Source organism: Bombina bombina, chromosome 6 (assembly GCF_027579735.1).
Source record: "Bombina bombina isolate aBomBom1 chromosome 6, aBomBom1.pri, whole genome shotgun sequence".
NCBI classification, from domain to species: domain Eukaryota; kingdom Metazoa; phylum Chordata; class Amphibia; order Anura; family Bombinatoridae; genus Bombina; species Bombina bombina.
The window spans coordinates 82,626,121-82,642,875 of NC_069504.1; the positions used below are offsets into that span (position 1 = coordinate 82,626,121).

The 16,755-nt window shown below is 36.3% G+C and overlaps 1 protein-coding gene across 1 annotated transcript in view; it reads left to right on the forward strand.

The window, feature by feature from the left end:
• Positions 1 to 16,755, forward strand: part of ELAPOR2 (endosome-lysosome associated apoptosis and autophagy regulator family member 2) — a 220,486-nt gene that overhangs the window by 87,279 nt on the left and 116,452 nt on the right. The window contains exon 3 of the mRNA XM_053716505.1: positions 7,760 to 7,955. Coding sequence (XP_053572480.1) covers positions 7,760 to 7,955 — 196 coding nt within the window. The remainder of the gene's footprint in view (positions 1 to 7,759; positions 7,956 to 16,755) is intronic.

Here is a 16,755-nt window from a genome sequence, read left to right on the forward strand (position 1 = left end):
TTGATATTACACACTACCTCTTGTGTATGTGTATGTACATATATAAAAATATGTGTGTGTGTGTGTATGTCATATATATATATATATATATATATATATATATATATATATATATATATCACCATAGAAGAAAGCACTAACAGGACTTCTTAGTAGTGGGTTAATCAAAATAGGCTAAATTTTGATTAACCCACTACTAAGAAGTCCTATGAGAGCTTTCTTCTAAGGTGATATTTGTTACATGCTGCACCCAGGAGGCAGGTGACACAGGAGGCCGGATTTATTACAAGGAGGATTTTATATATATATATATATATATATATATATATATATATATATATATATATATATATATATATATATATATATATATATATATAATAGAAAACAGCAGAGCGCATAAAAAGTGCAAACGGACTCCAAATAGAATAAAAAATAGGCGTTTATTCAAGTAGTTAGAGTAAAAACATGACAGCCTCAATCAGCTGTAATAAAGCACTCATAGATAAAAACACACAATGTCTAGGCGATCAGGACCTCACGCAGACATGTTTTGTGCGGTTGCGCACTTGGTCACTGCTTTTGTGTGGTCCTGATCATTCAAAGCTTTATAGCAATTTTGTTAAAGAAACAGTAAATACATTTCTGACATGGTGTCAAATCCTTCCAAATAAATCTAAGATGTCTTAAGAATAAACTTATGCGCATACTTTAGTATATATCTTGTTTGAAATTTAATGTTCCGTAGGGCTTATAAAATACATTTTTGATATGTATATATAAAAGCCTTATCTTACTTCTTGAAGAAATTTATTTAAATTTAAATTTCAATTAGTATGCTAAATAGTATATAATTTGAAACATATGTATTTAATATGTAGACTTTAGTATCTTAGTTTATTGCTTATTGTAAGAAAGGAGAAAATAGTATGTAAGGTTCCTGAATTGAAATAATTATATTAATTTACAAATAAGTCAAGATCTCTTCTCATATTTAAACCTAAGGGATTGCTTGTTCTTAAGTTAAAAATCCAAAAAACCTCACGTTTGTTTAGTTTATCTTCCCTGTTGCCCCCCGTCTCCACATAGGGACATGATCAATGCCCTGAATTTTTAATAGGGAGGCATCAGCATTGTGATGGATTTTAAAATGTCTGGATACCGGGGTATCCGATTCCTCCTCCTCAATGGATCTTAGATGTTGGAGAAATCTATCCTTGATACTACGTTTAGTTTTCCCTACGTATTGAATTTTACATTTTTGACATGTAAGTAAGTACACTACATGTGTTGTGGAACAATTTATGTAGTAATTGATGTTGTATTTCTGTTGTGTAATATTTGAGATAAAATTATCTCCTTCAGTCACATGGTGACAAGTTTTACAGATGTTTCTTCTGCATTTAAAGAAACCTTTTCTCCCCTTTAGGCAACATTTGTTGGTTTTGGTTGGGAGATCAGATGGAGAGAGATAATTTGATAGAGTTTTACCTCTCTTGGATACTATATCAATCCCTTTGCTTGTTATTACTTTCAGGACTGGATCTGTATATAGTATGGGGATTGTTTCTTTTACAATCTTTTTGATGCTATTAAAATCTTTACTGTAGGTGGTAATAAACCTAGGTTTTTCTTTATCTTTCGAATTCAAAATTTTTTGTTTTGTATTTGATTAGTTTTTTGTTGTACACTTTCTTTAGCCTTTATTAACATATTCTCATTATAACCTCTTTGTTTTAGTCTTTCAGTTAGAATATCACATTGTTTAGTAAAGTCTTCCTCATTTGAGCAATTTCTCCTAGCTCTAATGAACTCCCCTCTAGGGATGCCTCTAAGGACATTTTTCGGATGACATGAGTTGTATTATAGCGTGGTATTACCTGCTGTTGGCTTCCTATAGAGTGTGGTAGTTATAATTTCTCTCTCATGATCTGCTTTTAATTCTAAGTCCAAAAAATGAAGGCATCTGCTTCAGATGTTTCTACTTCAAAAATGAAAAGCAGGTCGTCTATGTATCTGAAAAAATGCACCACCTTATCCTTGTGGGGGAGTTAGAAGATACTCAATAGCACTTAATAGAATGCTTTAGCTGCTGATTCATAATCACTGTAATGATCTAAATAGAATTCTATTGCTGTCAAGCCTAGGTTATGCTGTATATAGCGAGGATACATCCACTACTAAAAAATTATAATTGGCTTTCCACTTGATGTTATTTAATTTATTTTGTAATGCTGTGCTATCCTGTATGTAGCTCAATAAATTCTTTACTAAAGGCTGAAGGAAAATGTCAATGAGGTCAGACAAGGGCTCATTCAATGAATTAATCCCTGCAATTATTGGTTGCCCAGGTGGGCTTACTGGATCCTTGTGTAGTTTAGGAAAGTAGTGAAATATTGGTATTACAGAATTAGGTAGAGTGAGTGCTTCTGCTGTAGAAAGAGTAATTATGTTGTCTAATTTGGCCTTTTGGACTATTTTTTGTAATTCTTTGCGATATTCACTCATAGGATTACTTGTTAATTTTAGATAAACTTCTTTGTCAGATAATTGTCTTTTCACCTCACTAAGGTAATCTTTGGTATTTAAGATGACCACGTTACCCCCTTTATCGGATGGACGGATCATAATATTTTGGTTAACCTGTAGTGTTTTGAGAGCCTGTTTTTCTTTATTAGACAAGTTGGTATATTGTCTTTTTCTTTTTTTAATATTTTTGTCATTCAGAGTACGTAATTTATCCTCTACTGTCTTCTGAAAATGTCTAGTGCCTGCTTTGATCTATTGGTCACAAGCAGTGACCAAGTGCGCAACCGCACAAAACATGTCTGCGTGAGGTCCTGATCGCCTAGACATTGTGTGCTTTTATCTATGAGTGCTTTATTACAGCTGATTGAAGATGTCATGTTTTTACTCTAACTACTTGAATAAACGCCTATTTTTTATTCTATTTGGAGTCCGTTTGTGCTTTTTATGCGCTCTGCTGTTTTGGATTCTCTATTATCATATGACCCGGCTAACAGACCGGGTATTGAGCGCGTACAGCTGCAGGTCTCCAGTGATCATCAACACACCCACTCTCCACAGTGTGCCGTCTCTCAGCTTGTCAGCAGGTACTGTTTGCCTTTTAAACTGTGTTACTTTGGGGTCCCGTTGTGCGCTTCTGCAAGGCTTGCGTGTGTGTGTGTGTGTATATATATATATATATATATATATATATATATATATATATATATATATATATACATATATATATATATATATCATAGAAAAGAAGAAATCTAGCGAACCGTCTTGAAACCAACATATATATGTGTGTGTAAATATGTGTATGTGTGCAGTTTTAAGCAAATTTCTAATTTAATCCCATTATCAATTTTTCTTTGTGCTCTTTCTTGGTATCTTTATTTGAATGAAAGCTTAGGAGCCGGCCCATTTTTGGCTCAGCAACTTGGTAGCATTTGCTGATTGGTGTCTAAATGTAGCTACCAATCAGCAAGTGCTACCCAGGTTCTGAACCAAAAATGGGCTGGCCCCTAAGCTTATATTCTTGCATTTTCAAATAAAGATACCTAGAGAACAAAGAAAAAATGATAATAGGAGTAAATTAGGAAGTTGTTTAAACTCGCATGCACTATCTGAATCACGAACGTTTAATCTTGACTAGATTAATCCTTTATCTCTTTTCAAACCTTCTTAGCATAGTTATAATAAAAAAGGCCTGTAACAATATTAACAAAAAATCAACTTTTTTGTTTACTTATTCCATTTAAAAGAAAAGAGGATCTATGAGCCCCAATATCAACAGCACAACAAAATGTGTCTAGCGGTTGCCAAGTGATCTCAGTTACTATTGACTTGACAACCTGAAACCACTTATCTGAACGGTGAGACCCCCACTCTTATATAAAGGTTTTTATGGGCATTTTTTTCTTTATGTAAAGGGTCGGTAAGGAGAACTTTAGTGTTACCAGGCAAGTTGGACCAATGCAGTGAGGAGTTGTTCCTCTTTCAAATAAGAGGTCTCACAAGGATTTATGTAAGATGTGGTCAAGATAGACGCATACCCCCTTTGTGGTTTTGTTCTACATGTTTTGGCTTGGCTATTACGTGATAGCTACATGGCTATGTAACCTATTGTTTGAGGCACTTTGAGGGGCACTTTGCCTCAGGTTATTGCTTAGATGGGGTGAGGGGCTCCTTTTTAGAGTCCTATGCTCCCTAAAAGTACTCTATTAGACTGTGTTTTGTTGACAATCCTATGGTAACCCCCTGCTAACTAGATAGACGTAAGAAACCTCATTTGAGAGATTGTAATTTCTTCGTAATAAAATGGGTGCTATGTGCTGTCCCAGATACAGTAATTCCATTAGTTGGGTGATTGTCATAAAAAAGACAAAAATATGAGATCCCTCATTATAAAGAGGGCCTTCCCCTCTTCTGGGTTTATGGCTGTAAGAGCGCCTGCAGGGCTAGAATTCTGTACAGTAGGTATCCTGACCAGATGTCTGATATGAGGTCTGATGTAGCTGTGTGCTTGGAAATGGCTACAAGGTTAGGGGTCTGAACTCATTTCTGGTGTGGGTAGGGAGCTGATAAATGGTTGCAAAGCCTGAGGTTATATGTGGTTATTGGGCTGACAATCTGACTGCTGGGCAGTGGTCTGAACTGATATGTGACTGATGGGTGACAGAACCAGGGGTCTGGTATGCGCTACTATATGGTTATGTAGATTACAATGCCATTTGCTCGGTTGTAGTTCTGATGTGGCTGTGTGGTTGAAAGAGGGCTGCAGGGCCAAAGGTATGATCTGAGGTCTGATGTGAGGATCTGGATTACAGAGGGGTTGCATAACCAGGGTTAGATATTAGATCTGATATGTGACATACAGGTGGGCTGCTGTCTGATGTGGGAATGTGGTTTACTGGCGGCGCATATGTTTAGGGGCCTGATCTGAGCACTTATGTGGCTGCAGGGCCAGTTATTCTAATCTATGGTCTAATGGTTTATCTGTCAGTACAGATAGATTAGGCTAGAATAATTGTCCCTTGTATAGATCAGTTTTATTTTTTATTCAACAAGTCTGTGTAATCAGACTGGAACTAATAGAGAGGTTAGAAAGAGAGGTTTGGAAGAAGCCATGAAAGAGAGGTCCAGTGGAAGCTAGATACATAATTACAAGTAATCTGTCATTTTAATGAGACAAGTATGCCAGGTGTATGCAATAACTTTTTTGAATATAATATATCTTACTTTTAATCTATCTGTATCTGTAGCAATGTTTTCACAAGTACTTTTTTGATATACTAAAAGTAATAAATAGTCTTTATTGTACATAAGCCACTAAATCCTGACCCTTATTTAAAAGATTTGTCTGTACAGATGCCACATTATACCTGTGATATCACAATGGATACTCTTCAGTAAATGTGTGTTTGTGTATTTGTGTTTATTTATGTGTGTATGTCCAGTACGTGTGTATGTATGCATGTGTGTAAGCCTATGTGTTTGTGTGGGCATGTGTATGTATATTCTTGGTTTTGTACAAACAATGCTTTTCCTACTAGTGTATATAGATATGATTGAAAGCCTAAAGCCTACTGATATGGGGGGACCCATGATTCATTGATGCTTGTTCTGCCTTAACAAATCAGATTGCCTGATGTTAAAAGGCCATAAAAGTGCACAAAGAAAATTATTCTTTAAATTTTTACTGACCCCACCCCCCACCCCAGCAAATTGGTGCTGTGATGCCTAAAATGCTGCTGGTTACGGAACTAAATATATACTTATTGTCCCCTCCAGTGTTCAGTTCATATACTTATTGCCCCCTCCAGTATAGAAGAGGAAGCCTTCTGCCCTGTGTGCCCCTACTACTGTGTCCTTAGGCAACTGATTAGTTTGCCTTATTGGTAGCACCAGCCCTAAGCATGTGGAATCTTGAACCAACAACATTTTGCATTGGAAATAAAGGAGCTAAACAATTTACAACAAAACTGCAGACGATCAAATATTTGTACATCCAATAACAAAAGAGAACATCTGATCTTGCTGTTATCAGTATTTTCAGTGGTAAAAACAGACTTTGTGGTCAAACTTGCTTCCTACCAAAAAGATGTATCCTATTTGTACATTCACACACGTGCTGTAATACCTGAAAGTAATTATTCAACAGAAGTGACAACGGAAATAATAAAGTGACTGCTGACAACAAACATGTGCTCCTGGGTGGGTTTCTTTGTTTTCCCAAGCTGCTCTGAGGCTCCAAAGTGCTGATATGTCTGGTTACAGGGAAGGACTAAATACAATTGTGTATTTCCTCAGTGAGCTGCAGGGCAAGTGGTTGTCAGAGCTGGGGGCTCATCTTTAGCTTTTGGTTGTGCTAAAGTAAAGAATAGACTTTCTGTAGAGACTATACAAATATAACTAACTGAAATGTGAAAAATATTCCATGTCATTAGGAGCCAGCATCAATGTTAATTTCCCAATGTGCAACAGGCAATCTTCTTCAAGTGTTTCACTATGTATAAAGGACTCATCCCTAGGGACAGATTACTCACTGGCTGACAAGGACAGCTCTAGTAGATTTGGAAGTGAAGTAATGCTTCAGTCTCTGCCAGGTGTGGCAATAAGCACACAGGAACACTCTACCCTTAGTTTGTAATAGGTCAAGAAATACATCCTTTTATTGGCTCTATTACGCTGACCTCTGTTTTCTTTGTGGATCCCTTAAAGGGATATTCCGGTCAAAATGTTATTGCACATAGAGGACTTACATCATTGAATAGAAACATATTTGCAATATACATGTCTTGGCAAAAATGCTTCTAGTAAAAGTTAGCACTGTTTTAGTTTTAACATTTTTCTCAACACGTGCATGTGAAGCATAGCTAGATATTCTCAGTGCATCAGCATTTTAAAGGGAGATACAAAAAAGTTGGGATAGAGGCAAAATATAATATGTACTTTAATTACTTTACCTGCAAATTTATACTGCAGTGCCTCGCCATTAACCCTTTCTTTTAAGTTTCTGAAGTGTACAGCTCTAACTCCCCCCCCCCCACACGATTCCTTCTATGGCTGTAGCTATATCTACCTTTGCTTTTTGTAGAATGCAGACACTCATTATCTTCTGGAGCATGGATAGAAGCAAATAAGCTGTTGTGAAATACAATGCCTGTGTTTCTGTAGCTAAAGGAGGGGTGTGGATCAGACTACTCCAGACAGCATGGCTATCTAACTAATTTTGCTTATGTTTGGGAGAAAAAAAAAATACTTGCCAGCAGTTTAAAAAAATAATAATAATAAAAATGATGCACACTATTTAGACTTAATTAGCCCTTTTAGGATATGCACAGATTTCCACATGTTTTATGGCACTTTAAGTACTGCAGCTGCTCAGAGTGCAAATGGGACTTGTATCAAGTCATCAATTAACACATTGAGTCATTACCAGATGGTACAAGCAAATAACTTAACTAAAAATTCCACTGCCTGGGGAGAATATTTGCAGTTTTGATTATCCAATATAAATTTTCACACACTCTCTCTTATAAATTCAGCATTGTTAACGCTCTATACCGTTTGCATGGTCCCTCTCCATCAGTCTGGTCATATATGGAGAATTGTCTTTTTAACCTGGATTTTGTAGATAATCCTCATTTAATGACATATATATGTTTTACTCAGCAGATATTTTAAGCTTATGTGACCCAGTATGCATTTAATATAATGTGTTTATTTTTTTTTGTTCTTGCAGCGTTTTCTTGTGCTTCTGGAGAGTTCCTGGAGATGAAGTCTCAGCTGTGCAGTAAGTGTGCAGCTGGTACCTACTCCCTAGGTACTGGAATCAAGTTTGATGAATGGAGCAACATGCCGCCTGGATTCACTAATGTGGCAACGTTTATGGAAACTAATATAGAGTTCTCTGGAAGCAAACCTGATAGCTGCAACAAGTAAGGGTTCCATGTTCTTGTTCATATGGAAACAAAACTATCAACCATGCTTTGTACAGAAATGAAACAAGAAATACATTGATCACAATCTTTTATGATATTTCTACAAAAGTCACCATTAAAGTATATGGGGGTTCTTATAGATAAAATGGGGCCCATTTATTAAGCTCCGAACAGAGCTTGAAGGGCCGTGATTCTGGCGAGTCTTCACTCGCCAGAAACACCAGTTATGAAGCAGCGGTCTTAAGACCGCTGCTCCATAACCCTGTCCGCCTGCTCTGATGAGGCGGACAGGAATCGCCGGAAATCAACCCGATCGAGTACGATTGGGTTGATTGACACCTCCCTGCTGGCGGCCGATTTGCCGCGAGTCAGCAGGGGGCGGCGTTGCACCAGCAGCTCTTTTGAGCTGCTGGTGCAATGTTAAATGCAGAGAGCGTATTGCTCTCCGCATTCAGCGATGTCTTGTGGACCTGATCCGCACTGTCGGATCAGGTCCACAAGACCTTTGATAAATAGGCCCCAATAAGTTGATACACTTTTCTAAAGGACTGTGATTAAGTCCTATGTTTTTTTTTCTATTTATTTATGCTTTAGAAATTCTGCATTGCATAAAAAAAATAAAAATAGTTAACAAATATTTAAATCTGTTGTTTGTCTTACTTTGGGGTTGATCATAATGGTGCTCTGACAAAATGCAGAAAGACATTTGGCAGACGGACATTTGGCAGACGGACATTTGGCTGACAGACAGAAAGCTAAAGAATGTTCCGATTTCGGCCGAGGGCAGATACGTTCCAGAGTGCTCTGTTCTAATCAGAGCCTCGGGCGCCGCAACTTCCTCTGGGAACCTTACCATGGGTCCCAGGCAGCACGTTTTGTAATTCTCTGTCTGGGAAATTATCTATCTATCAAATGTATCTATTTATCTATCAAATCTATCGTATCTATCGTATCTATCAAATGTATCTATTGCATCTATTGATCTATCTATCTATCAAATCTATCTCGTGGCCGGACTGTTATCTGACAGCCACTTGTGTTTCGGCCAAATGTCCGTCGGCCAAGTGTCCGTCGGCTAAAAGTCCGGCCACGGATCATAATACTTTAGAAAAGCTAACCAAATTAATTTACAAAAATCCTCATGATCTTTAACAATGAATTTTGTCAAATAATCATCAGAAAAGCTTTTCTATAGGATTGTCTTCATGGTCAACCTGTGTTGCTAATTAGTGACAGGTAAGTTCCTGAGTATATCATCCAATCACTGAGCGGCTTGTAGAAATGTCAGCGGCGGACAGCAATAATCCCGATCGGATACAATTGGGATGATTAACACCGAATCTGCAGGGGGCGGCATAGCACAAGCATTTCACACAAAATGCTTGTGTAATGATAATTGCAGACAGCGTATGCAGCAGTGATGTTGCCATTGTAGGAATGTGGCCGCAGTAATGTCACAGGGGACATCAGCATTAGGCAGGAAAAACGGATGCCCAATACAGAGTATGTGCTGGGTATACTACAAGTAGTTTTTTGTTTTTTACTGCAGCTGTTGAAGAAACAAAAAAACAAAAAACTACTGATAAGGATTTTTTTTAAAAATTTCTTTAACCCTTTAATCATAGTGCTCTCTATATGGTGCACATACTACCCTCAGAGTATCAAAAACACATGGGAATAAATTCTTTATGTCTTACAGTAAATCAGCAAGCCTTAGAACCAAGCCATACAAAGGGTTTCCAGACTTACACAATGCTTTCAGTTCCCAAGACACCTTTTAACAGTTAGTTCTCTCTAGAATGTAAGTGTTAGAGTGGCCCACATTTTTCTTTATCAAGCACTACGTGTAGGAATAATGTGACCTACTTTGTGCCCCTGGAGCTATTTCTGAACATATCTCTTGTCTAGGTAGATTAAGTTTTGTTTTATTTTAGCATACATGTAAGTACATTATTATGCTGCTGTCATTATAATGACAGAGAAATTTAATAAAAGTAGAGCAGAAAGAAACATTGTAAATACACTTTATCCATTGCAATATATATATATACTGTATATATATATATATATATATATATATATATATATATATATATATATATATATATATATATATATATATATATATATATACAGGTGGCCCTCGTTTTACAACGGTTCAATTTACACCGTTTCAGAATAACAACCTTTTTTTCTAGTCATGTGACTGCTATTGAAAAGCATTGAGAAGCAGTGCATTTATTAAAATAGCCAGTAGGTGGAGCTGTCCGCTTGTGTTGCAGCAAAGCCAAGCAAGCTGAAATTAATCAGTTTAACCAGACCTGAGCTATCGAGCAGATTTCAAAGGAACAAGATCTTCCTGCCTATAAATCAGTCCAGATTGGAATGCATAGAAGAACTATTTGTAGAAAAATGCAAGTGAAGTCTGTGTTGTGTGATTATTTTATTAGGTTTATAATGCTGTTTAGCAAATGTTTTTGTTCATTTAACTTAGTTTAATTATATATTCTGTGTTGTGTGATTATTTTATTAGGTTTATAATGCTGTTTAGCATTTAAAGTCTTCATTTCAAAGCTTTAAAAATAATGTATTCGGTGTTACATATGACAATTTTGAGAGGGGCCTTGAAACTATCTCCCTCACTTCCCATTGACTTACTTTATAAACTGGGTTTCAATTTACAACGGTTTCGATATACAACCATTCCTTCTGGAACCTAACCCCGACGTAAATTGAGGGCTATATATATATATATATATATATATATATATATATATATATATATATAAACACAGAGAAAGCCCAGCACTCACAAGCTCTCAGCTAAGATGAAAAGCTAAAATGGAAGAGTTAGTTACCGCATTTGGCCAAATGGGACAAGACCAGGTACCACGTCAAGGTCCCTTCCAAAACCTGGGACCCTAAAACAGCCACACAATGCAAGCTCTCAACCCAACAAACTATATAAAAGAAGTCCTGACTGACTGACTCATCAACGCCCAGCTCAAACCGTTTAACCTAGGAACTTTAAATTTGGAAGGTATGTTGTTTTATATGACATAGGCACCCACTAAGGAAGGATTTTTGGAAATTAAGTCCCTAAGGGGGTGTAAATATGTTAGGGTTTGAATAAACTCTTGATAGTGGAACACAACTGCAGTTACGACCAAAATTGTTTGTTTGTTACACAATTCTGTCTAAATCCTTTATTGCAAAAAGGACTCTTTCAGATTTGTGAATATTGCTCAAATTCAGAAAAAGAACAAGGTTTGTATACAGCAGATGGCTGCCTTGAAAAACTTATATAATCTGATGTATATCTTAGATAGACAACAACAGAAATAGAGTAAAGAACTGGAGAAATAACGGAACAAATGCAGCAGCAATAAAAAGTCTTTCCCAGCAAGCAAGTGACTTAAATCAACAAAGCAGTTTATGCAGGAGATATGCCTTATTACTTTCAAGGAAAAGCAGGATCTTTGCAGAGAATAAACAGTTAAGCAGATATTAGTTGATGCTTTAGTAATTAGGTAGTTGCAGTAATAGCCACAAGTAATTTAGCAGATTATGGTTAGTAAAGCGGTAATGCGGTTAAATAGTGTGGTACCTGAAACTCATACACAAATATCAAGTCTATTCGGTAGTAGTCCGTTCTAACCGCAAGCAGGGAGAAAGTTTGTTGGTGCCGGGCCCGGAGTGGAAGTGACGTCACGGTTTGAATCCTTTTGCGTGCTGCTGGTTGGTTAGCTGTGTTGAAGGTATGAGCTGCAAAAGAATGAAGCAGCTAGTTAAACAAAAGGAAAGATGTACAATTCCTCACTTGAATATAAGGCAGAAGACAATGATGTCTTTGAAGGTATAAACGGCAAACAAAGTCTTTTGAATCCTGCTAAGATACAAGCAATTGATTATAGGTAAGCTGGAACAAGCAGGACAGAGAAAGTTTGTAATCCAATCTGTATGTAGAAACTTCAATACTAAGCACAGAGTGCAAGGGGAGCACCTGTCTTAAGGAGTAGTTAGCGAATCAGCAGTCAGTGGGAGTAACTGGGAGTGACAAAGGAAAAGAAGAGAACAGAGTCTTACAAAAAGGGAGGTGAACTTTTTTCTGAGGATACCTATAGCTCAAAAACCGACGATGTTACAGACGTGAACATTTGGTATTTAGACTCTCCTTGAAAAATAAAGAAACACAGTTTTACCATTTCCCCAAAATCCATTAAAGGGGGGGTCAAAAGAGGGGGGGCGATTTATGAGGATACCTATATCTCAAAAACCGACAATGTTAGACATGAAAATTGGTATTTAGATTTTCCTTGAAAAATAAAGAAACATAGTTTTACCATTTCCCAAAAACCCACTTAAGGGGGGTCAAAAGGGGGGCTTATTTATGGGGATACCTATATCTCAAAAACCGACGATGTTACAGACTTGAAAATTGGTATTTAGATTCTGCTTGATTGGAGTAGCCGTGTTAGTCCAGAGATTTAGATATAAAAATTACAAGAGTATTGCATTGAGCAATGATACTTTTTTATTGGACTAACTATACATTTATAAATTGACAAGCTTTCTGAAGAGTTCCTTGATAAAGGAAGGAACTCTTCCGAAAGCTTGTCAACTTATAAATGTATAGTTAGTCCAATAAAAAAGTATCATTGCTCAATGCAATACTCTTGTTATTTTTATATCAGATTCTGCTTGAAAAATAAAGAAACACACGTTTTACCATTTCCCCAAAATCCAATTAAGGGAGTCAAAAGAAGGGGGGCTGATTTAAGGGGATGCCTATATCTCAAAAATCGACGATGTTACAGACGTGAAAACTGGTATTCAGATTCTCCTTTAAAAATAAAGAAACACGTGTTTTACCATTTTCCCAAAATCCACTTAAGGGGGGACCAAAAGAGGGGGGCCTACTTATGAGGATAACTATATCTCAAAAACCGACGATGTTACAGACGTGAAAATTGGTATTTAGATTCTCCTTGAAGAATAAAGAAACACGTGTTTTACCATTTCCCCAAAATCCACTTAAGGGGGGTCAAAAGGGGGGTTGATTTATGGGGATACCTAAATCTCAAAAACCGACGATGATAGAGACTTGAAAATTGGTATTTAGATTCTGCTACAAAAATAAAGAAACATATGTTTTACCATTTCCCCCAAATCCACTTAAGGGGGGGTCAAAAGAGGGGGGCAACATATGAGGATACCTATATCTCAAAAACCGACGATGTTACAGATGTAACAATTGGTATTTAGATTATCCTTGAAAAATAAAGAAACATGTGTTTTACTATTTCCACAAAATCCACTTAAGGGAGGTAAAAAGAGGGGGGCTGATTTATAAAGGATACCTACATCTCAAAAACCGACGATGTTACAGACGTGAAAATTGGTATTTAGATTCTCCTTGAAAAATAAAGAAACACGTATTTTAACATTTCCCTAAAATCCACTTAAGGGGGGTCAAAAGGGGTGCTGATTTATGTGGATACCTATATCTCAAAAACCGACGATGATAGAGACTTGAAAATTGGTATTTAGATTCTGCTAGAAAAATAAAGAAACACATGTTTTACCATTTCCCCAAAATCCACTTAAGGGGAGTCAAAAGGGGGCTTATTTATGGGGATACCTATATCTCAAAATCCGACGATGATACAGACTTAAAAATGAAGAAACACATATTTTTCCATTTCCCCAAAATTCATTTAAGGGGGGTCAAAAGGGGAGGTGATTTATGAGGATACCTATATCTCAAAAACCGACGATGTTACCGACGTGAAAACTGGTATTTAGATTCTCCTTAAAAATAAAGAAACGCATGTTTTATTATTTCCCCAAAAACCACTTAAGGGAGGTCAAAAGAGGGAGGCTGATTTATAAAGGATACCTATATGTCAAAAACCGACAATGTTACAGACGAGAAAATTGGTATTTAGATTCTCCTTGAAAAATAAAGAAACACATGTTTTACCATTTCCCCAAAATCCACTTAAGGGGGGTCAAAAGGGGGGCTGATTTATGGGGATACCTATATCTCAAAAACCAACGATGATACAGACTTGAAAATTGGTATTTAGATTCTGCTTGAAAAATAAAGAAACAAGTATTTTACCATTTCCCCAAAATTCACTTAAGGGGGATCAAAAGGGGGGGGGGGGGCTGATTTATGAGGATACCTATAGCTCAAAAACAGACGTGAAAATTGGTATTTAGATTCTCCTCCAAAAATAAAGAAACACATGCTTTATCCATTTCCCGAAATCCACTTAAGTGGGATCAAAGGGGGGGGGGGGGTATACCTATATCTCAAAAACAAAAGATGTTACAGGCATAAAAATTGGTATTTAGATTATGAGAAACACAGATAATTATTGAAAACTTAAGAAGTTTATATCTGCCAGTGTGCTACCCGAACTGGCACACACGTGAGAGCACGTCGTTGCTAGTGGTCTGGTTTTTCGCTATTTTTTTTTACAAATCATAAAATCCACGCGAGTGAAGTCGCGGGCAACAGCTACTATAACACACACACATATATATATATATATATATATATATATATTACTGTAAAATGTATTTGTATCAAGGTGTGGCTCCTTATCAGAAATGTATGTTTAAGAAATCTTATAATTATTTATGTACAAACATACCCATTTATGATTCTTTGGCAGAAACATAGAATTGAAAGGGACATTGTACACTAGATTTTTCTTTGTATAAATGTTTTGTAGATGATCCATTTACTGTATATAGCCCATCTGGGAGTGTTTTTGCAACAATGTATTGTATTGCTTATTTTTAAATAACATTGTTTTGGATGTATACTGATGTCTACAGACTCATGGCTGTGTAATGGTACTTATCATATGCCAGGGAGGGGGGAGTGGTGGCCTGTTTTTGCTTTCCCAGCCCCTTTCAGTGGGTGTCTCAGCTTAACCTCAATCAACAGTGCTAAACTGTGAGCTTCTAAGTAAGTTTTTAAAAGGTTTTACACTGGATGTTTAGATCAGTATCTGTGCATATTCTTATTTATAGTAGTTTCTATTGCATGCAGTTAAATACAAATTGGTTTATACTGTCCCTTTTAAAAGATTGTATCCCAATTCCATTATTCAAGTACACGTTGCCAACCAGTACAGAATGCTGTCAATGGCTATAGTGACATGCACAAAAACATTTAGCATGTAGAATATCTGCACAGTTATAGGTGTGACAAAAATATTGGAGTTTAATGGAAATTAAAGACGCATTCTAAAAATATCTGCATGCAAATAAACATAAACTTAAAGCAATGGAAGCTTTCAATGTGTTAGTAAAATATGCACTGTTTTGCAGGTCTCTGACACACCCCTTGAAAGCCCCTGACATTTTTATTTTACTTCCTCTATTGTAGCCAATCACTGTGCAGCAACAGCAAGTAGCAATGTCAAGGTTCTGCATTACATAGAATGCACTCCAACCGGTCTGAAGGGAATTGAAACACTACAATTCTCAAAAATTGCATACGCTCATTGTTAGAGCATGCTATTAGATCACTATTAACCCTGCAAATCTATTGACCATTGCAAATGTGTTAAGCACATATAAAATACCGCCCCAAAGAAATGTTCGTCCTAAATGGAAATGGTTGCTGGGTCATGAGACTAGTGCTGCTGATTGTGTCAGTGGCAGTTTCATTTCCGGACCAGCAGTGGTCGGCAGCTCCAGAGCTGTACTTTATCTATGTGTTTAACCCCTTTGCGGTGGTTAAACACATAGATTTGCAGGGTAGATAGTGATAAAATTACATGCTCTAACGATACACAACATGTTATAATGACCCTTTAATAAACATTAAAAGCTGGCAAAATAATTAATGAAAGTGCATTGCAAATTATACTAATTAGAAAAAGACATTTTGGGCCAGATTACGAGTGAATCGCTAACAGTTACGTGCGACCGATAAGGGGTCTATCACGTGTATTTTTGTGCGTCTGTTTTCCGCTTGTATTAAGACTTGAAAGTAAACGTGATCAAGTAAGCGCAATCGTGAATTAGGCTAGAATAATTACCACGTCCACAGAGCTTTGTTTTGCAAAACAAAAAAGTGTCACAAAACACATCAAAAATACACTGCAAAGTACTGGTACACTCATAATAACACCATCCAATAAAAAATATTTTTAAAAGTTATAAGGACTCAAAGATATCAGGTCTCATGTTTTAGGAAAAAAAAGGCAGGGAAAGGGCTTTAACATAGAGATACATACATATATATGTCTAAATGGATATGTATGTGTATATGTGTGCGTGTGTATGTGTATATATGTATGTGTATATGTGTGTGTGTATATATATATATGCAATTTTAAGAGACTTTCGAAAATTCTTCTGTTATCAGATTATGCCCAGTCATTTTGTAAGTACACCTTCTGAAGTATTTGTGTGTGTGTATGTATATATATATATATATATATATATATATATATATATATATATATATATATATATATATATATATATATATATATATATATATACACACAGATAGCCCTCAGTTTACGCCGGGGTTAGGTTCCAGAAGGAATGGTTGTAAATCGAAACCGTTGTAAATTGAAACCCAGTTTATAATGTAAGTCAATGGGAAGTGAGGGAGTTACTTCCCATTGTCATAAGTAACACTTAATACATTATTTTTAAAGCTTTGAAATGAAGACTTTAAATGCTAAACAGCATTATAAACCTAATAAAATAATCACACAACACAGAATATACAATTAACCTAAGTTAAATGAAAAAAACATTT